General features: G+C 32.4%; 3 protein-coding genes across 4 annotated transcripts in view; 2 read left to right on the forward strand and 1 right to left on the reverse strand.

Annotated features, from left to right (window-relative positions):
- mnb (minibrain) overlaps window positions 1–9554 on the forward strand; it is a 122736-nt gene extending 113182 nt beyond the window's left edge. For both annotated transcript variants that reach the window (XM_065510388.1, XM_065510387.1), the window contains one exon: window positions 1710–9554. In XM_065510388.1, the coding sequence (XP_065366460.1) occupies window positions 1710–2839 (1130 nt within the window). In that variant the 3' untranslated portion in view covers window positions 2840–9554. The remainder of the gene's footprint in view (window positions 1–1709) is intronic.
- A 4109-nt stretch (window positions 9555–13663) lies between these two features.
- Window positions 13664–15129, reverse strand: LOC135957818 (cytoplasmic 60S subunit biogenesis factor ZNF622). Its single transcript, XM_065508622.1, has 2 exons — window positions 14214–15129; window positions 13664–14147 (listed from the first exon to the last, which is right to left on the reverse strand). Exons 1-2 carry the CDS (start codon window positions 15060–15062, stop codon window positions 13797–13799), a joined length of 1200 nt encoding a protein of 399 aa, XP_065364694.1. The 5' UTR covers window positions 15063–15129; the 3' UTR covers window positions 13664–13796.
- Window positions 15130–16292: 1163 nt separating this feature from the next.
- On the forward strand, window positions 16293–17385 carry Aven (Apoptosis and caspase activation inhibitor). The gene is made up of 2 exons (XM_065508348.1): window positions 16293–16434; window positions 16506–17385. The coding sequence occupies exons 1-2, from the start codon at window positions 16406–16408 to the stop codon at window positions 17305–17307; spliced, it is 831 nt and encodes a 276-aa protein (XP_065364420.1). The 5' UTR covers window positions 16293–16405; the 3' UTR covers window positions 17308–17385.
- The last annotated feature ends 3582 nt before the right edge of the window (window positions 17386–20967 follow it).

Raw genomic sequence — 20967 nt, forward strand, 5'->3', positions numbered from 1 at the left:
AAATTTATGATTTTTTTTATATTTGAAGATTTTTGGAAAAATGTATTTAAATATTTTTAGGTAAACAAAATTTTTTTTCCAGTTATTTTTTTAAATTTTTGGAAAAAAAAATTTTCCAATTGTTTTTTAAATTTTTTTTTTTTTATTTTTAAAAAATTAAATTTTTTTTTTTAAATTTTTAAAAATTTTAAAATTTTTTTTTAAATTTAAAATTTTTTTTTTTATTATTTAGCAAAAAAATATTTTTTTCCGATTCTGACCCATTGTAGGTCCAACTTACTATGGTCTTATATACGTCGTTTTTAAATCAATGAATTTTTATAAAATTGGTATGTAATTTTAAAAAAAAATCAATTTTTTTTCGCGAAATTTATGATTTTTTTTATATTTGCAGATTTTTGGAAAAATGTATGATTTTTTTCTAAATTCAAAAAATTTATGACATTTTTTTATTAATTTTAAATCGATGAATTTTTTGGAAAACTTAAAAAAAACATGTAATCTTATTACCCTTCACCAAATTATACTTCAAAATAAAAATTTTTTAGGTAAAGAAAATTTTATTTTTTTCCAAAGTTGTTTTTTTAAATTTTTTCGAAATGTTTTTTTTTAAATTTCATTTTTTTTATTATTTAGCGAATAAAAACTTTTGGTAAAAAAAAATTCAGGTTAAAAAATATTTTTTCCGATTCTGACCCATTGTAGGTCCAACATGCTTATATACGACGTTGCAAAGGTCTTTGAGATATCTATCATTAGATATCCATATTGTCTATATTAATGACTTAGTAATCCAGATATAGTTCAAAAATCGAGGTTGTCCTGGTTTTTTCCTTATATCTCGGTCATTTGTACAACGATTTTCTCGATTTTAAATAGCAACTGAGGCGGAAGAATTCCGGAGATATTGATGTATGAAAAAAAAACATTTTAACAACAACCTAAAAATATTTAAAATTTGTATTTTGAAGAATAATTAGGTGACCTGCAGTGGTTGACAAAACAATGGAAACTTTATATTTCATTATTGGCCTAAAATCTGAAATAATTTTTTAAAAAATTTTAACATTTTCCTCAGCGTATGGATACATAACATCGTTTAATATGGTTCTGTATCCTATACCTGTCATGGTATATGTTATAATATGAATTGGGCCCATACCTTGTCCAGTCTTATTTGTGTACTTTGGATCTAATCTTTTTCCCTTTGGTCGTCTTACAAATGTTCTCCCATCACTGCCTCTTAATTTGTATTTGGATTCGTCCGAAAAGAGGACAGCATTCCATTTCTGTATCGACCAGTTTAAATGATCCCTGGCAAATTGTAGACGAGCAGAACGGTTCTTTTTAGAAATGAGTGGTTTTTTCACAGGACGATAGCAACCAAGATCAGCCTCATTTGCCCTGCGACTAACTGTTCGGGTATTTATTCCTAATTTTTGGCTATTAACAACCTCTCGAGGAGTTATTTTTGGGAATTTCTTGAGCTCTCTAGCTATTAAATTATCTTGTCTAGGAGTAGTCTTACAGAACCGGTCTCACGAAATTTCCAATTTATTTTAGTCAAAATATAAATATTCCAAAAAAAAAAATCCAATTAAATCTAAAAAAATTTCCTCTTACACTTTAAAATTTTTTAGCCATTTTATAAAATTTTTTAATTATCTAATAGTATTTCTGCCTCTCTCTTTCTCTCCCTGTGTGCTTAGGCCTTTTAATGCATCCCACAAGCCAACAGCCCAGCAGTTTAAATAGTTTAGGGCCAGCAGCCAACGCAAATCTAATGCGTTCAGCACGTGGCGGCGGTGCAGTGGGACCACAAAACTTCGAACAAAACAGTATGATGATGAAATCGCTCTACGAACAACAACAGCAACAGCAGCAACAAATGTTGGCGGCGCAACAGTCTTTGCAGGGTTTACTATCGCCCGGCTCGAATAGCAGTTGCAGCAGTACCACCACCCAGCAGCCATGCAACAACAGTGATAGTAATAATTATCCTTTGGCCATGGACTGTGATCCACCATTGGTTACAACACAACAGATGAGACCACCACCGCCTCCCCTACAAATGCAACATGCAACAAATGTACGTTTTGGGATTAATAGCAACTCACAGCAGCAGCAACAGATGAGACCACCACCGCCGCCTCTACAGCTGCATACGGATGTGAGTTTTGCTAGTAATAGCTGCTCACAACAACAACAAATGCCACCACCACCGCCTCCTCTACAGTTGCAGCATCATAGCTCTTCATTGCAGGGAGCTGGGGTATCCTCCACTACCTCGGGTAGCACGGGCTCATTGAATTCCTCACGCATAAGGCAAAATTCGGGCAGTGGCGGAGGCTTTAATCCTTTGCAAACAGCTAAACAGCAATTGCCCTCATCAGGCTCGGCGGGTGTGGGTGTTTCACATCATCACAACTATGCGCCGGCTTCATTGCCGTCTGACTTTGCTCATCATCCGCTGTCGGCGGCTGCCTCGCATCTAATGATGACCGATTCAAGTGTTATAACTGCCTCCACAGCTGGCTCTAATGCCGGACCTGCCTCGTTTACAGCCTGGCCCTCGGTGGCAGCACCCAATCATGTCTTTGGCATGCCACCACCACCGCCACCCGCCCACATGCTAGCCGGCGTAAGTATGAATGATATGCAGCAGCAGCATCAGCAACAACAACAGCATCAATTACAACATTCACAAAGGCGTGGCCTGCCCGGCTCCTCTAACAATAGCTCGAATTCGTCTGGTAATAACAGTGGTTCTGGCAGTGGAGATGCCTCTTCGCCCATGGTAGGCGTTTGTGTTCAACAAAGTCCTGTAGTTATTCATTAGGTTCTTTACTGTCTTTCTTTCCTTCATTGCTATTAAGAAAAATAATTTTGAAAACTCTAATGAGAGTTTAGATTCATTTCTCTTCCACTCTTCGTTTATAATTATTGCTCTACTACTGCTGTTTATTACATTAAATAAATATTTTTATATATTTAAATATTTAAATATAAATTTTTTATTATAATTTATAATTAAAATATTATTATTATTATTATACATTACACTCTACTGCATACATAAATATTTTAATTTGTTTAATTCTCTTCTCTTTTTTGTTTTTCTTTCTTAAATTTAACTATTTTGTTGTTTAATGCAGAGAGAAAAATCTAATTATTAATAATACAATATTATAGACATTATATATAACAAACATATAAGATAAATTAACTAAATACATAAAATTAATTAATTATTTTCAAACATATATACCTATTTTAGTATATATGTTTAGTTTGATTTAATTTAAACCAACAAAATATAATTTCAAATTATTAATTTAAATAGAGAGAAAGAAAAACACAAACAAAGCTGCTTTAAAACAAATTTTGGTTATAAATTTTAATAGTTTTTTAAAAAAAAAGAAAAACAGCAAATTTGTCTTAAATATTTTAGTTTTTCTGGCAATTTTAATTAAAGCTAATTTTCAAATTTTGCTAAACAAAAAGTGTGCGATATTTTGCTGTTAAATAAAAAGTCTTTCATTATCTTTAAATTTAAAAAAAAAAACAATCCAAATTTTAAGCTCTTGAGATATAGGGTAACATAGAGACTGTCTGTCGTCAAAAACCTAACTCTTGCATCAGACATATGATTTGTTGCATTTTTGTTTGACAAATCGTAGTGGCTCGTCTCTATGTATAATTCTCTATGTATATGAGAAGCTAGAAAGTAAAATCATTTGTCAAAATATTTATGCTTGTAGCTAAATTCTGTAAAAAAAAATTTGAGGTTAAGTTGAATAAATTTTTTCTAGAATGTCAATATAATCTTAATATTGATTTAAATAGAGAGAAAGAAAAAAACAAAGCTGCTTTAAAACAAATTTTGTTTATAAATTTTAATAGTTTTTAAAAAAAGAAAAACAGCAAATTTGTCTTAAATATTTTAGTTTTTCTGGCAATTTTAAAAGTGTCTTAATTAAAGCTAATTTTTAAATTTTGCTAAACAAAAATTGAGGAATATTTGGTCTGTAAAAGCTTTTAAATTTTAAAAAAACTCTAAATTTTAAACTCTTCAGATATAGGGTAACATAGAGACTAGAGAAGTAATTGTTAAATACCTAAAAACCTAACTCTTGCATCATACATATGATTTGTTGCATTTTTGTTTGATAAATTGTACTGTCTCGCCTCTATGTATAATTCTCTATGTATATGAGAAGCTAGAAAGTAAAATCATTTGTCAAAATATTTCTGTTTGTAGCAAAATTAAGTTTATATTGACATTCTGGAACAAAATTTTGAGGTTAAGTTGAATAAATTTCTAGAACACAATAGAATTACTAAAGAAAATCTTTCTAATAGCAAAACTTTATTAAACATAAACTCTTGAGAATACAAAAAGCTAAACGAATTTGGCAAAAACAGCCTTTATTAAACAAATTCATTCTGGAAAAAAATTTTGAGGTTAAGTTGAATAGAAATATTAAAAAAATCTTTCTGTTTGACAAATCGTAGTGTCTCGTCTCTATGTATAATTATCTATATCTATAGAAGCTAGAAAATAAAATCATTTGTCAAAATATTTCTGTTTGTAGCTAAATTAAGATTATATTGACATTCTGGAAAAAAAATTTGAGGTTAAGTTGAATAAATTTCTAGAAAAAAATAGAAATACTAAATAATAATGAAACAGAAACTCTTGAGTATACAAAAGGCTAAACGAATTTGGCAAAAGAAGCCTTTATTAAACAAATTCATTCTGGAAAAAAAATGTTGAGCTTAAATTGAATAAATTTCTAGAACACAATAGAAATATTAAAAAAAAACTTTGTGTTTGACAAATCGTAGTGTCTCGCCTCTATGTATAATTCTCTATATCTATAGAAGATAGACAATAAAATCATTTGTCAAAATATTTCTTTTTGTAGCTAAATTAAGATTATATTGACATTCTGGAAAAAAATTTTGAGGTTAAGTTGAATGAATTTCTAGAACACAATAGAAATACTAAAGAAAATCTTTCTAATAGCTAAACTTTATGAAACAGAAACTCTTGAGAATACAAAAAGCTAAACGAATTTGGCAAAAGCAGTCATTATTAAACAAATTCATTCTGGAAAAAATTTTGAGGTTAAGTTGAATGAATTTCTAGAACACAATAGAAATACTAAAGAAAATCTTTCTAATAGCAAAACTTTATAAAACTAAAACTCTTGAGATTACAAAAAGCTAAACGAATTTGGCAAAAGCAGTCATTATTAAACAAATTCATTAGTTTTTGAGGTTATAAAGAAAATGGTTTAACAAAATCCATAAACTTCAAATTTGTAAACATCATTTATGTTATAAAATCATTTAAACTGAAGATAACCATAAAAATCTTAACAAAATGTTTGCAAAACGGTTACTTATACAAAATTTAAATAAATTTTGAAGTCCGCCTTTTATATATTTGAGTAATTGTTCGCCTTTGTGAGGATAGTTTCTAAATTTTGAGGTTAAAAAGAATAATTTTGAATAATATCAATAAATCTCTATTTTGTAAATATGTTTTGGCTTGTAAAATCATTTAAACTGAAGATAACTATAAAAATCGTATCTTAAAAGTTTGCAAAACTGTTTCCTAAACATTTTTTTTATAAATTTTGAAGATAGACTTAAAAATTTTCAGAGTGAATTCCCCATTACTGTTTGTTATACACAAGTTTGAATACATTTTGAAGACCCACCTTTGTAAACATATTTTCTAATTTTTGAGAATATTTTCAAAGAAAATTTCAACAAAAACTTAAAATTAAAAAATTTAAGGTTAAATTGAAGACATGCCTGAGAAATGCTGGGTTAATTTTACCATTTCTGTTTATTAATTAAAACTTTTGAAGGCAAACGTTACCAGTTTTGATTAATTTCCCCCTTTGTAACCATGTTTTGCCACAATTTATAAAGAATATTTCAACAAAAGCTAAAAATTTAACATTTCTAATCAACTTTGAGGTTAAATTGAAAGCAGACATCAACCATTTCTGTTTCTTGTAATAAATTTTAAATACAGACCTGAAATTTTTTGATTAATTTCCCCCTTTGTAATCACATTTTCTAAATTTTGCCACAATTTATTAAGAAAATTTCAACAAAAGCTAAAAACATTAACATTTCAAATTGATTTTGAGATTAAAGTGAAAAATATAACAAAAATTTGAGGTTAAATTGAAGACAGGCATCAACATGTTTTCCCATTTCTGATTCTTACAACAAATTTTAATAAATTATGCAGACCAGAACATTTTCTAAATTTTTGCCACAATGTATTAAAAAAATTTCAACAAAAGCTAAAAATTTTAACATTTCAAATTGATTTTGAAATTAAAGTGACAAATGTAACAAAAATGTTAGGTTAAATTAAAGGCAGACATCAACATGTTTGTGTAATTTTTCCATTTCTGTTTTTTTATAAAAAATTTTAGTACATTCAGAAGCATATTTGCCACAATTTAAAGTGAAAGCTAATAACAATTTTACATTTCTAATCAACTTTGAACAAATTTTAATAAATATTTTATTTATTTCCATATTTTCTAAATTTAGCTAATATAAAGGGTCTTTCTTTAAGTGCTTCCTATCTTTAAATTTAAATATAACAAAGTGTGTGTGAGATATTATCGACATTTTTTATTAGTTTGAAAGGCCTATCTATGGCATTATGTATGGAATATAACATGATCAAAATGTCCTCCATGTTTTCGCTGGATGGCGCTTATCTGAAATGTGAAATCTTTCATTAGTCTTTTGTATAAATCACGCAGAATTTGATCGCAGTCATGGATTATGTTGACTTTCAGGGCCGCTGTGGTTTGTGTCTTATTAGCATAGTCAAATCGTGGCCAGTTCACAACAACTCCACGTAAGATGATCATGCCCTCGAATCGCTCCTGCAGAATGTGCAATGTGGCATTAGCTGGGTGGCACAAAGCGCCGTCCTATTGAAACCACATTTCGTTGGTGTCCATATCATCCAAATTCAGGCCAAAAGAAGTTGGTAATCGCGATGGCCTGGCCAAAGTCGTTCTCAAAGTAATATGACGCCGCCAGTTCAAAATTCACACCAAACAGTGACTTTTAAGGGATGCATTGGACGCTCTTGGATCTCATGTGAACTGGTATCGTCCTGTATTCTTGACAGTCCATAAATTGGACTCATCGCTGAAGCTGATTTCATAATGAAAATTAGGGTCAGTTGCCAGTTCAATAGGTAGTTGTCTAGGGTCGTTTACCTTCACCTCCTAAGTCAGTCAAATTTTGTACTGGTGCAGGCCCAAGCTATGTACCTCCAAAACAAATCGACAACCAATTCGACAGATGTAGCTTCAACAGTACGACCGCTATTAACTGTCAAAGTTCGAAAGTCCCTATTAGAAGACCATTTAAAAGAATTTTTATAAAAAAATTTTGTGAAATAGGATTTTAAAATCCTTGAAACTGAATAAATGACAGCCAATTAGACGTGTAGTTTTAACAACATCAAAGAAAAGTTAAACATATTAAATTTTTAATAAATTTTGAGGTTAAAGTGAATCTTGAGGCTAAAATGCCTAAAGTGATTTTAATTACAACATTGTATAAACAATGACAGATTTATGGGTCGTTTATGGATAGCAAACACAGAATTCTGGTTGCTAATTTGACATCAGAAAATGATAGCTGCCAGTTGCCATCTGTAATTCCATTCTGTAAACTGACAATGCAACTTTAGCTCGGTTGTCATCCATAATAGACCCTAAATCTATAATTGTTTAAAAAATGTGGATATTTAAAATCACTTTAGGCAAGATTTGCCTTAAGTCTTTCAATTTAACCTCAAATTTTTTTTTGTTCAAGATTCATTTTAACCTCAAAATTTATTGAAATTTTCATAATAAACAAATATGAACAAAATGTTTAAGACAATTTTCTAGTTTGAAATATGTAAATTGAAAAATATTGGCCAAATCTTTTTAAGTGCTGCTACACACATGTCAAGATTAGTTGCACACGTCTGGAGTTTGTAGAAGATAGAGAAAAGGAGATTGAAAATATTTTCATCTCTCTTCTATAAACTCAAGAAGACTTGCTCAAGTAAACTGGGTATGAATCTGCACTAAGCAAAAACCATTTTGTAAAACTTTTCTTAGCTTTAAAAAAAAATGTTTGAAAGGATATCTTCAAAGAAATATTCAAAAAAAAAAACTTTAACTAAATTATTGAAAAAGACAAATTTGCTGTTTAATTATTTTAGCAAGGAAGTTCAACAAACGTTAATAGGAGTAGCTTCCTAGCTGTAATAACACTTTAAATTTTCCACTTATTGTAACAGTTACATTTTAATTTAAACGGTTTTCTAATCCGTCCATAGTTGTTTGCTATTTTTTGTTAAACAAATATAAAACCAAAACAATAAGAAAAATACTAAAAAAATGCATTAAATCTACTAAGAAAAAAGGAAATTTCAAACTGAAAAGTTTTGAATTTCGAATCGAATGCCCCCTAAGGCATGAAAACAATTTTCTTGCAAGTCTTTCATCTTAGCAATGGTTTCCTCAATGCTTTTGTACAACCAACTATCAATCTCTATATAAAATAACAAAATTTTGTCTAAAATTAAATAATCTTAACATTAACAGCAGCTTAACATTATTAAAAACTATAAAAACTAACTAATAATTATAATTTATATGAAAATATATAAATAAAATAAACAAAAAAAGAAAATAGATGTAGAAATTCTTATAAAAACTAAAGTGCTACTTTTAAACTAATTTTAATTGAAATAAAAACTATAATATTTTAAAATTTAAGTTTAAATTTAAAAAATAAAATAAAACTAAAATATTTAACAATATTTAATGACTCAATAGTTTATATACATACATATAAACATAGATAAATACAACTAAAGAGGAAACTCAGAAAACCCTTAAGGTTTTGACAACTGAGTTAGGTTTTTGTCTAGACAGTTTCCAATCTATGTGTATTTATCTATGTTTATATACTAAATATTTCGATAATTTTAACAAACATAAAAAAAAACAAAACAAAACTACAAATATATACACCACAAAACAATAGCAAAATTTATATAATTTTTTTTCATAATTTATTTAATATTTTTTTAGTTAAATTTTTTTTATATACACACACCCACACTTACACACACTTTTTTCCTCGCCTTGTTTTTAATTTAATTTTTAACGAAATCGTCAAAGAAATTGTACATTTATTTAAAAAATAATAGAGAAAAAATAACCATCATGAAATCTGCCTTTTTTTAATATAAATTTACCATAATTTGCTTTAAATTTTTGCTCTACATTTTTATTTTATTATTTTTTTTAATTTAATTTATCTATAAAACAAATTATTATATATATATAAATTTATAGAAGCAAACAGAAAAATACACATTTGTAATTAAGTTTTAAAAATTTGCTAGTTATAAATTTGAATCTAAAAATTAAATAAATCTAAATTTTATTAAAACAAAAAAAAATAAATTACAAAAAAAAAATTAAAAACAAAAAGAGTTTTATTTAACAAGCACAGCGAAAAACTATTTCCTAAACATTTTCAATTCAAATGCCCAGAAATAATATATTGGCAATGGCAACTAGTTACCTTATTTTGTAATGAGTGGTCATTACCCAGCACATTATTCTATTTAGTAGAGTAGTTATTTATTTCTTTAAAGATTAGTAATGAACTTTTGTATTTACCATCAAATAACTCGTACCTAGAACAATCAGCCCAATTATGAATAAAAAATTCCGCGGGAGTTTGTTCCCCGGGAGTTTTTTCCCATTAAATTTGAATAGGAAAAATGAGAAAAGGGAGAAAACTCCCGCGGAATTTTTATTCATAATTGGGCTGAATTAGTAAGCAGCTGGGTTCGATTCCTACACAAAGCAATTTTTGTTCTGTTTTTTAGCTGCATATTCTTGAGGTGAATGTATTTGAGGAAATTAGTCGGCATTAAGCTGATTTTATCAGGAGGAAACTAATATTTAGGGATCTACCTTGATAGCAAATTATCATGGAAAATAAATACTGTGGAAAAATTAAAGAAGGGCTATAATGTCTACTACAAATGCAGGAACTCCATAAACAAGAATTGAGGTTTGCGACCAAGTATAACAAATTGGATCTATCAGGCCTGTCACACATTTTGTTCGGAATGGTTTCAATTCCGTAGTTTTTATTCCGATCGATTTCGTTTTAGGTTCTTCAGATTCCGTGTAATTTATTAATTCCAAAAATATTTAATAATTCTATATTTCTGATTTAAATTTGAAAACGTTTTTTATATTAAAACAAAAGGGAAGCTTTTGGTATAGAAATTGATTAAAAATTTTAGAAAAACCAATAATTATAAAGAAATATCAATTCCACTTTGAAAACTGAAAGTGGTTTCATTCCGAAAGAAATTTTTGTTTAACTTTTTCTGAAGAAGCAAAATACGGAAATAATTCCACTTTCGATCGGAATGGAATTCTGTGACAGGCCTGTATACATCTGTGGTAAGGCCCATTATTACTTATGGTTGTTGTTGTAACAGCATGAACAATTTTACATTAATCAATCTGGATGTTCTGGTGGTTCTGCATGTTGTTCAAGTCCAAGAAATTGAGCTATTTCAACAGGATGAGTCCATAAATCCATTGGACTGAGTGAAGTAGGGTTGGCTGAACAGTTAAATTTGTGGAGGGAGTCATGAGGACCCTGACCACATGCTGGGCATAAGTTAAGGACGGCACGGTCTATGCGGGACCAAAAGGCATTAAGCCTGTTGCTCCATCCTGATCTAAGTTGTGCCAGAACGACTCTTGTTCCACGCGGCAAAATTTTCTCGGCGTCTGCTATCGGTGGTGGGAGACCTCCAAGTACGACATTCATACGGTATCCTGCTACCGCGGAATTGATGACGTCTCTGTGAATGTCGTTCAAAGCTGTCATATACGAGCGGCGATCAAATTGATCCTGCACATACATCTGTATGTTCTCCTCGTATTTCCGAAGGTCCTGTCTGACATGCCTTGGGGGAGACTCCAACTGTGTGATGTTGAAGTTTGGATGACTTCTCCGATGACATCCCAGAAGGAACTGTTGCGTCAACATGACGTTGTGTTCCTTGACCGGTAGAACCTTGGTTTCCTCGTGAATGTGGTGTTCGGAGGTTATTTGAAGGCAGCCTGTGACGGTCCTTAAGGCTGCGTTTTGACAGCTTTTGATATTTCTCCACTGGATATCAATCAACGAAGGCGACCACACTGGAGCAGCATAGTTGACCACTGACCGACCAATCGTCTTGTAGGTAGCAAGCAAGGTTTCTTTGTCCATACCCCAAGTACTGCCGGCTAGTGATTTGAGGACCTTGTTCCTATTTCGTAGTTTATGCGTGATTGCAGTGACGTGTGCTGAGTAGGTAAAAAGGCTATCAAAAGTGACACCCAAGATTTTCGAGTGGTTCACTGACGGAATTTGTACGCCGTCGACCATGATGCCTAAGTTCAGTTTTACCTCCTTCGTCCAGGTGGTGAAGAGTATTGCCGATGACTTCGTTGGTGATAACTGCAGGTTACGTGCAGTGAAGAAATTGTGGATTTCATTGAGCACCCAGCAACAACTATTACTTATGGTTGTACAGTGTGGTGATAGGCAATGAGTAGATGAATGGGAGTGCAGAAAAATGATTTACGACATTGAAATTATGATAAAATGTACTAAATTTCTGGCGCGATATCGAATGCCATAATCTCAAATAAGAAAATTACGACCAATTGTACTCAATATCGAATGCGGTAATTTGGCCCCAGTATTAGACGGCTATACAGACTGTCTGATGGATGCAGTGTCTTCCAGGCAGAGATCTGGAAGACGCCTGCACGGAATTGATAAACGCACACGTCACAGAGAGGTCAGAAATTTATGTGGACAGTCAGGCGGCATTCTAGCATAGTGACAGACTACAAAAGAGCTCTTGAAGAGTTATTAGTAGACTACACAATCAGATTGTGTTGGGTACCAGGGGGGTTACTGCGTAACTCAATTCGAAAACGAAAATGTTTGTTAAATACATTGTAATTCGAAAAGATTTTCTTTCGAATCGAATTAGGGAGTAACCCCCCAGGGCACCGTAACATACAGGGAAATGAGGTGGCAGATGAACTTGCCAGACATGGCTCTGATCTAGACCATGGTACTAGGGAATCTAGAGTTAGACCTGTGATATGTCCCTACTACAGGCTAATTCAAAAGATTCCGTGACTCCACCAACCAATCCTAGAATAGTAGAAAAGATTGTCAAGTGTCTAAAGTCTCTTTTGGCAAACAAAACATTAATTGGCTTGGATAGGCATAGTCTCTGAATCCTAGTGGGAGTGATAACCGGTCAATGTTCAATTGCAGCCTTTATAGGTAAATTGGATTTTTGTTGTAGTGAGGCGTTGCAGACAGTAGAGGAAATTATGTGCAGCGGAGGAGTCATTCGAACTTCAAACATTCATAGCAACTTAGAAACGCCATTGGTTAAAGACGTGTTTGTGTATCCACCATGACTCTTAACTAAGAGCAAATATATTATAGTTATAAGGAAGTATAGACAGATTCAATAAATAAAAAAATTAAAAAAAAAGTATTTTCCATAGAAGATCTTGTGGAGTTAACGATTGCAATAATTAACTATACAAAATATTAGCGGTATTCACAACCTTGTGAAAATGGTCTTTCATCATGGCAAATGCAAAATTGTATAGGTTTTTGTGTGTATTTTGTTATTGGATTACTGTAAAATTTTGCATTTGCAATGATGCTAGACCATTTCCACAAGATTGTGAATACCGCTATTGTGGAATTAATGATTGCAAGCTATTTCTATAGAAAATCTTTTAGAGTTAACAATAGCAAGCTTTTTCTATAGAAAATATTGTGGATTTGACGTCTCCAAATATTTGTCTATAAAAAATCTTTCGGAGTTAACAATAACACTCTCTTTCTAAAGAAAATCTTATAGAGTTAACAATATCTAGCTCTTTCTACAGAAAATCTTGTGGAGTTAACGATTGCAAACATTTTTCTATAGGCAATCTTATGTTAACAATTCCAAATATTTTTTGTACAAAATCTTTTGGAGTTCATGATTGTAAGCATATTTATAGAAAAATCCTTAATTCGTTTTTGATAACCAACCAATTGTCCATACAAAAACGAGTAAGGTTATATTTTCAGTGGAAAATCTTGTGGAGTTATCCTTAACCAAAGAGTTTCTATAGAACATTATGAGGAATTATCATTAACCAATAATTTCCTTTAGAAAATCTTGTGCAGTAATCATTATCAAACGATTTACAACAGAAAATCTTATAGAGTTATCAATAACCAACGATTTTGTATATCGATAACTATTGACTTTCTTTAGAAATATGTTTGAATTTTTAATAACTATTGATTGATTGACCATAGAAAATTATATTGTTGTCAAAATACAACGATTTCTTTTGTATAGAAAGTTATTATAAAAATTTCACTACTCACCTTAAATTTTCCTTGATTTTCCGCTTTATTAAGAACAAATTAAGATTGCCTTTCATTGCTGCTGTTGTGACACTTGTATTAACACATTTACACTTCTCTTACATTTTCTTTTTATCAAATTCTTTGATACATATTTACTTTTATCCAATTTAAAAATTCTTTATCATATAACTATTCAGCGTTTACCATAATTTCTCTATAACACAAATCACATTCATCTATAAACTATTTACAGTTTAGAACATAACTTGATCCCGATAATGATGTTGCAATTTATTGGCACGGCAGCCCAATTTCATCTGCCACTTGGCTTGAACACGTTTCATAACATGAATATCGCGAGCTTTGCGTGCGGCAGCATGTTGATCACTGGTAGTCCAGCCCAAAGAGCGATAAGTACTCAATAGATGATGGAGTTTGCGATCGGATTTCTTGGGCATCAAGGCGCGACTGGGATTTAAACGTTGTTTGTAGTAGCGCATCAAGGAACGATGGCCAATAACAGCGCCCGAGGGTAAAACCAATTGGTACTCATCACCATCCAAGAGATCGGGTACCACTTCCTCATCAATATCCATGCCTTCTTTCTGTAAATTACAAAAATACCAATTATTTAAATGCATTTATTTACAATAATCTTCTATCAAACTCACATGATCTGGATAACTGGAACTGTAATCATAATAATCGGCATATTCTGCTAAAGCCAAACCTTCATGACACATTTGACAATGACCCTTATCCAACATATGTTTTCTTACAGCATCCAAAGTATAAAAAGTCTTGCCCCGTTCATTACACAACAAGCAGATAAAGTACACAGCCACCTTTTCTCCCAAATAATTCAGCAAACCTTCCAAATCTGTGCAATAATCCAAGTCGGGTATGAAAAAGGAATGTGTTTCGGACATGTGTTTCAAATTATCCATAATATCTTCTGCTTTGTGTACACAGAACAAACAATCTTTTTCGGTTAAAGGATTCTCGGCCAGCTCATCTAATTCATCCGAATCTACCACCTCCTCCTCAACATCCTCATAATCGTCATCATCATCGTCTGCCTCCATTTCTTCGCCTTGGGCCACCTGTTCCAAAGCAAATTTACCTTTGCCTTGAGCCGCAGCGGCTATGGCCGGATGTGGTCTGGGTTGTATCACCGATTTGGTGGTAATTTCTTTTTCATCTCCCTGATTTTCTCTTTCAAATATGGCTAGATTATCTTTGTGTTTCTTGCTGTTCAAATGATTGTCATGGGTTTTTTGGTTGCCAAACTGTTTGCGACAGGCATTGCAGTACAAGCTCATTTGTTTTTCCTCATTTTCGGTGGCTTTATCATTGCGCATTTGTATGACACGCGCTTGGAATTCTTCAGCAGTGATTGGTGGCAGTTCGGCTACACGTCTCTTCAGATTGTAACGATGCCAATCTGTTTTGTAATGTTCACGTTGTATGTCCGCTGAAGCGAATTTAACGCTGCAATTGATGCAAGTAAACATTGACATTTTGTGTTAAATTTAATTCTTCTTTTTTTTACAAAAATTTCACAATTTTTCTGGTGTTAATCACTTAAAATCTGCTTTTCTATTAAATGCGAAATCTTAACACGTTCTTGTTCTTTGTTTGACAGTTAAATGAGAGTGGGAGAGCAAAATGTCAAAAAGTAAACAGAAGAAATACAAAGGCGCTGGAAAATTAAAAACGGCGTTAAAACATTTAAAGTGATGCCAGATGAAATCATTTACAAGACTTTAATTTGAAATAATAGTTAAAAATTAATTAAACAAACTTTAAAAAATTCAGGAAACAAATAATTTCAACAGAAAATCGATAGTTGCAAACATTTTTTTTATAGAAAATTTATAGTTATTGATATCCACACAATATTTTATATAAACAATTAATAGTTAACGATAACCACGCAGGATTATCTATATAAAATCGATAGATATCGATAACTGTACCAGATTTTATATTAGAAATCGATAGTTATCAATAACTTCAACAGATTTTCCAAAGAAAATCGATAGTTATAGACATATCTACCAGATTTTCAATAAAAAACCTACAGTAATCAATAACTCAACAAGATTTTCTATTGAAAATCGATAATTATTGATAGCTTTACTAAATTTTTATAGAAAATATATAGTTATCGAGAAGTCTGGTAGAGTTTTTATAAAACAAAAATCAATAGTTATATATAACTCCACCAAATTTTTTATAAACAATGGATGGTTATTAATAACCGCACTTATATTTTAGTTATGTTTGGAAGGCAATCGTTAATTGCACAAGATTTTCTATAGAAAATGTTAGCAATCGTTAATTGCACAAGATTTTCTATAGAAAATGTTGGCAATCGTTAATTGCACAAGATTTTCTATAGAAAATGTTGGCAATCGTTAATTGCACAAGATTTTCTATAGAAAATGTTGGCAATCGTTAATTGCACAAGATTTTCTATAGAAAATATTGGCAATCGTTAATTGCACAAGATTTTCTATAGAAAATGTTGTTAATCGTTAATTGCACAAGATTTTCTATAGAAAATGTTGGCAATCGTTAATTGCACAAGATTTTCTATAGAAAATGTTGCCAATCGTTAATTGCACAAGATTTTCTATTGAAAATGTTGGCAATCCTTGATTGCACATAATTTCATACTTCCCCGTATGTAATGTTCTGGCACCTCTGTTTTGTAATTAATACCCAATCCGGTAACACTGGCATAAAATTGCGCCAGCTGATTAGTCCCGCCGGTTGCTTAGCAAATAAACGGAAGTGTAAACAAAAGTTTTCTTATTAGTTTTTACTAATCTAGTGCTAAAATCTCAAAAAAATCACCATGGAGGGCAAGGATAATCGATCGAAAGAGTAAGTATTTGTCATTCAACCTAAAAACATTCAAAGGATTACACCAATACGCATTTTTTTCTCTAAACCAGTAAGCGTCACAAAATGAAGTCACATTATCGCAATAAATCCAAATATTGTACCACCTCCTCATCTTCGGGACAAGTGGAGACTGTACGTGGTTATGTAGATGTGGTGGACTCTAGCGATGAGCGTTTTGTGGATAGAAATGATTGGATAAGAGGCGGCCAACCGGTGAAAGCAGCCAAAACATATCCCTTGGAAATGGATGATTTCCCGGCCGGAGATGAAGAAAATGAACAAATGAGAGCTGGGGACTTCAATACCATGTCCCAATTACCCTCTGGCATGGGGGGACATTTTAAATTTTCCTCTGAAAAACAATGGGAACAGGCTGAAAATTCAGAATTTCTAGATAACACCGAGGCCAGTGAATATTTCACTTTGAATTTGAAACTTTTAAATGTGGGTCTACAAACTGTCCCCTTTTACAAGCGCATGGATTATTCATCGTCCATGTTTAGCAAGGACCAATTGCAGAGCATGGAAAAAGAGGCTGAGGCTGCCGAAAAGTTGTATCAAAATGTTCTAAAGGAACATATAGAAAATCCACGCATTAAAATTAATTCCGCCAGTCGTAAGACTAACTCAGCCAAGAGTCAAAAATCACTGAAGGCAAAATCTCCAGAAGCTCCCGATGAATTGGATGAGTTGCTGAGTATGACCTCAAAGGTTAGTGTAAAATCGGGTGCAAATACTCCGGCTTTAAAGCCAGCTACACCGGATAATAAAAGTGCAGCAGGAGGTAGTTCAACGGGAGCGGAAAATAAAGATGATATACAACAGTGGTTGGATAATGTGTTGGATGAATAAAAGGTAATTATGGCAAAGAAAAATAAAAACAGAAACTAGTAGAATTTGAAATTGTAATAAAAAAAGTAGAAGCTGAAATTTTATTGATTTATTTTGAATGAATGTGAAATTGAAAAATTAAATGGAGTAAATTTTGTTCAAGCAATAATAATATTTTGCACACATGCCGAAATAAAAATTAACTACACCATTTCCAATTGTATTTCAGAAGTTTCTAATTGTATTTCAGACAATTTTAATAGATTTATAAATGGAAATTTCTGAAATACAATTGCAAATGGTGTAGAACTATAACTACTACTACACTGTTATATTAAAGGTGTTTTCAGTCGACAATACTGAGTCTTAAACAAGAAATTTATGTTTCAAAATGATTTTTTTACAAACGGAATGCATTTAATTTTATCTTACATTTGAAAAGTTCTAATACGCAGTATTGTCGTCTGTAAATACCTTAATTCGTATTTCATAATAAATTTTTGGGGAGAAATTTTCTTTCCAATCAAATTAGTATAGCTGAATCTGCTTAAATTATTAAGTATTAACATATTGCATTAAATAAAATATAATATTCTAAATATTCTTAAATGGTGTCGTTAAAAAATGTGATATGAATCAACTAGTGCAAAACTTAAAGTAATTGTTTTAAATACTTATAAAGCAATCGTTAATTTAACATTTCTGAAAGAAATGTTAAAAAAACACATCAACTACATTATAAATTTATAAATCAATCCTTTCTTGTACTCAATAAAGCAAATGTGTTGAATAAAACACATTTAATATCAATATTATGTCTCTAGACAAATTTATTATAATTTTGTAAATAATTTGTAACATTTTTTAGATTTGTTTAAAATAGCGATAATGCTGACTTGACCTTTTTAAAATTAACTCTACTACATTTGATATTTATTTAAATTTTGTTTATCACTCTACTCTTACCTACAGACCTGTCTACATATTTTTTTATTATTATTTTGTATTGGAGATGGAAACCTTACATAGGTCGCTGTAGGGTATGTCGGATTATTAACGAAAAACCCCACTCCGCGGGTCCGCCAGTATGTATTACTTCGTGGATAAGTTAGCTTTTGGTTAGGCTTTTCTTTTCTTAAGCATTGATTTACGTAAATTATAGGATCCCAATGTAGTTTCGATGCTAGCATGACATACTATATAAAATTCTCTGTTAAACTGCCCCATAGCTGCATATCTAACTTTGTTCGTGGCTTTGGAATCTGTGGCATATGAATATGACATGTTCTATGCTTTCGTCAAGCTCCGGGCAGACTCCTATAACTTCCATGTACTGTCAGAAATAGCAGATTTCCATTTCTTGTTGTAGCAGCAGTGTTTGCTGAGTTGACAGCCCTTGGCTCGTCAATTTGTATTTCTCCTGTGGAGTTCTCCAACTTTCGTTCTGTTCGTTTCTTTTGGTTTGACGAGTGTTTCCTGGGAAAAAGTAACTGCTGGTTGATACAGAGTTGCTAGATCTTGGGCCGAGTAATACTTGGGTTCTTCCGGATCATAGATCCAATTGTCATAAGAACCTGGGATTGTCGACTCCCACACTCGCTTCTGTAACGTTGCATCTGCAGGCAACTTGTCTTGGTTTCCCCATGTCCTTAATAGTCTTGAGTGTTGTCCTTCCATCTGCAAGTACTAAATCTAATGTTACGGATTATTGCCCAGTAACTACAACTAAGATTATCCTTCTAATGCTACCTTTATTAGGTCTAATTACAAGGCCCTTTTGACTCTGCTGTCTATTTTTCCCCATCACGTATTGGTAGATTTTATCTAATATAATCCTCCTTCCGTACTTCCAAAGTTAGCTCTTAGCCTTGCATGGCAATCTCATCTGCAATCTCGTATCCTTAATATTTCAGTATCCTGGTATCCAACACAGTCTTATCTTAGAGTGTTCATCAACCTGTGACTTTTTAGGTTCTTTAACGCCACCTGGCTATCAACATAAAAGTCGCCTGATTACCTCTGGTGACACAACCCAACACAAGGACCGACAAATAATAATATAAGAAAGCCTGAATTTCTGACGAATCTCTAAAATACTTCCTAGTTTCTATGATTTTGAACTATATGGATAGTAGAGCCTTTGCTTTTTTAATCTTAGATCCGTCAGTAAATACCGCATAACCTTCGTGTAATATAACGAAACTCTAACAGTCTTCCCTAATCGACATCTCTATTGAGGGTTTCCAACCGAAGTTGATTTCCGTGGTTTCCGGATTTCCGAGACTCCATGTGTCGAATTTAAATTCGTATAAGATCTGCATGTGGCCCGTTTCGCTTGGGCTCAGCAGTGCTGACTCGTATACTCTGAGTAAGCCTCTTGTCGCCACTCCTATTACATTCTCCTCAATGGGTACTAGATTTACAATGATATCCATGGCCACCTATGGATTGCTTCTTTTAACTTTGGCCAGTGCCTTCTTATGGCGCTCAGTTTTCATTGTTTTCTACCCTACAATACAAACGTCGTAAGTTAGAATAGGTCTCACACTCAGCCACAATCTAGATAGAGTTTCTGTTCTGCTGCTTCTTTATCCAGTATGATTTACTGTTCAGGGAAACACCATAGTGATGCGGGATCCCTAAAGCAGCCAAGTGGATCTTAGTTAAAGACAATTTAGGTCAGTGATCCTGGTTCATTAAAGTAGCCAACGTGGATCTTAGTTAAAGACAATTTAGGTCAGTGATCCTGGTTCATTAAAGCAGCCAACGTGGATCTAAGTTAAAGACAATTTAGGACAGCGATCCTGGTTCATTAATGCTGCCAACGTGGATCTTAGTTAAGGACAATTTAGGTCAGTGATACTGGTTCATTAAAGCAGCCAACGTGGATCTTAGTTAAGGACAATTTAGGTCAGTGATCCTGGTTCATTAAAGCAGCCAACGTGGATCTTAGTTAAAGACAATTTAGGACAGTGATCCTGGTTCATTAAAGCAGCCAACGTGGATCTTAGTTAAAAACAATTTAGGTCAGTGATCCTGGTTCATTAATGCAGCCAACGTGGATCTTATTTAAAGACAATTTAGGACAGTGATCCTGGTTCATTAAAGCAGCCAACGTGGATCTTAGTTAAGGGCAATTTAGGTCAGTGATCCTGGTTCATTAAAGCAGCCAACATGGATCTTAGTTAAAGACAATTTATAATAGTGAACCTGGTGCACTAAAGCAGCCAACGTGGATCTTAGTTAAAGACAATTTAGGACAGTGATCCTGGTTCATTAAAGCAGCCAACGTGGATCTTATCTAAAGACAATTTAGGTTAGTGATCCTGGTGCATTAAAGCAGCCAACGTGGATCTTAGCTAAAGACAATTTAGGTCAGTGGTCCTGGTTCATTTAAGCAGCCAACGTGGATCTTAGTTAAAGATAATTTAGGACAGTGATCCTGGTTCATTATAGCAGCCAACGTGGATCTTAGTTAAAGACAATTTAGGACAGTGATCCTGGTTCATTAAAGCAGCCAAACGTGGATCTTAGTTAAAGACAATTTAAGAAAGTGATCCGGGTTTATTAAAGCAGCCAACGTGGATCTTAGTTAAAGACAATTTAAGAAAGTGATCCGGGTTTATTAAAGCAGCCAACGTGGATCTTAGTTAAAGACAATTTAGGTCAGTGATCCTGGTT

The sequence above is a fragment of the Calliphora vicina genome, chromosome 4 (genome assembly GCF_958450345.1).
Source record: "Calliphora vicina chromosome 4, idCalVici1.1, whole genome shotgun sequence".
Taxonomy (NCBI): Eukaryota; Metazoa; Arthropoda; class Insecta; order Diptera; family Calliphoridae; genus Calliphora; species Calliphora vicina.

What these genes read in the sequence shown, in the direction of transcription:
- LOC135957818 (XM_065508622.1), bottom strand. Translation starts at nt 15,062, where the DNA reads ATGTCAATGTTTACTTGCATCAATTGCAGCGTTAAATTCGCTTCAGCG. An exon ending in GTTCCAGTTATCCAGATCAT is followed by an intron (nt 14,148 to 14,213) that starts GTGAGTTTGATA and finishes TGTAATTTACAG; the next exon opens with AAAGAAGGCATGGATATTGA.
- Aven (XM_065508348.1), top strand. Translation starts at nt 16,406, where the DNA reads ATGGAGGGCAAGGATAATCGATCGAAAGA. An exon ending in AAGGATAATCGATCGAAAGA is followed by an intron (nt 16,435 to 16,505) that starts GTAAGTATTTGT and finishes TCTCTAAACCAG; the next exon opens with TAAGCGTCACAAAATGAAGT.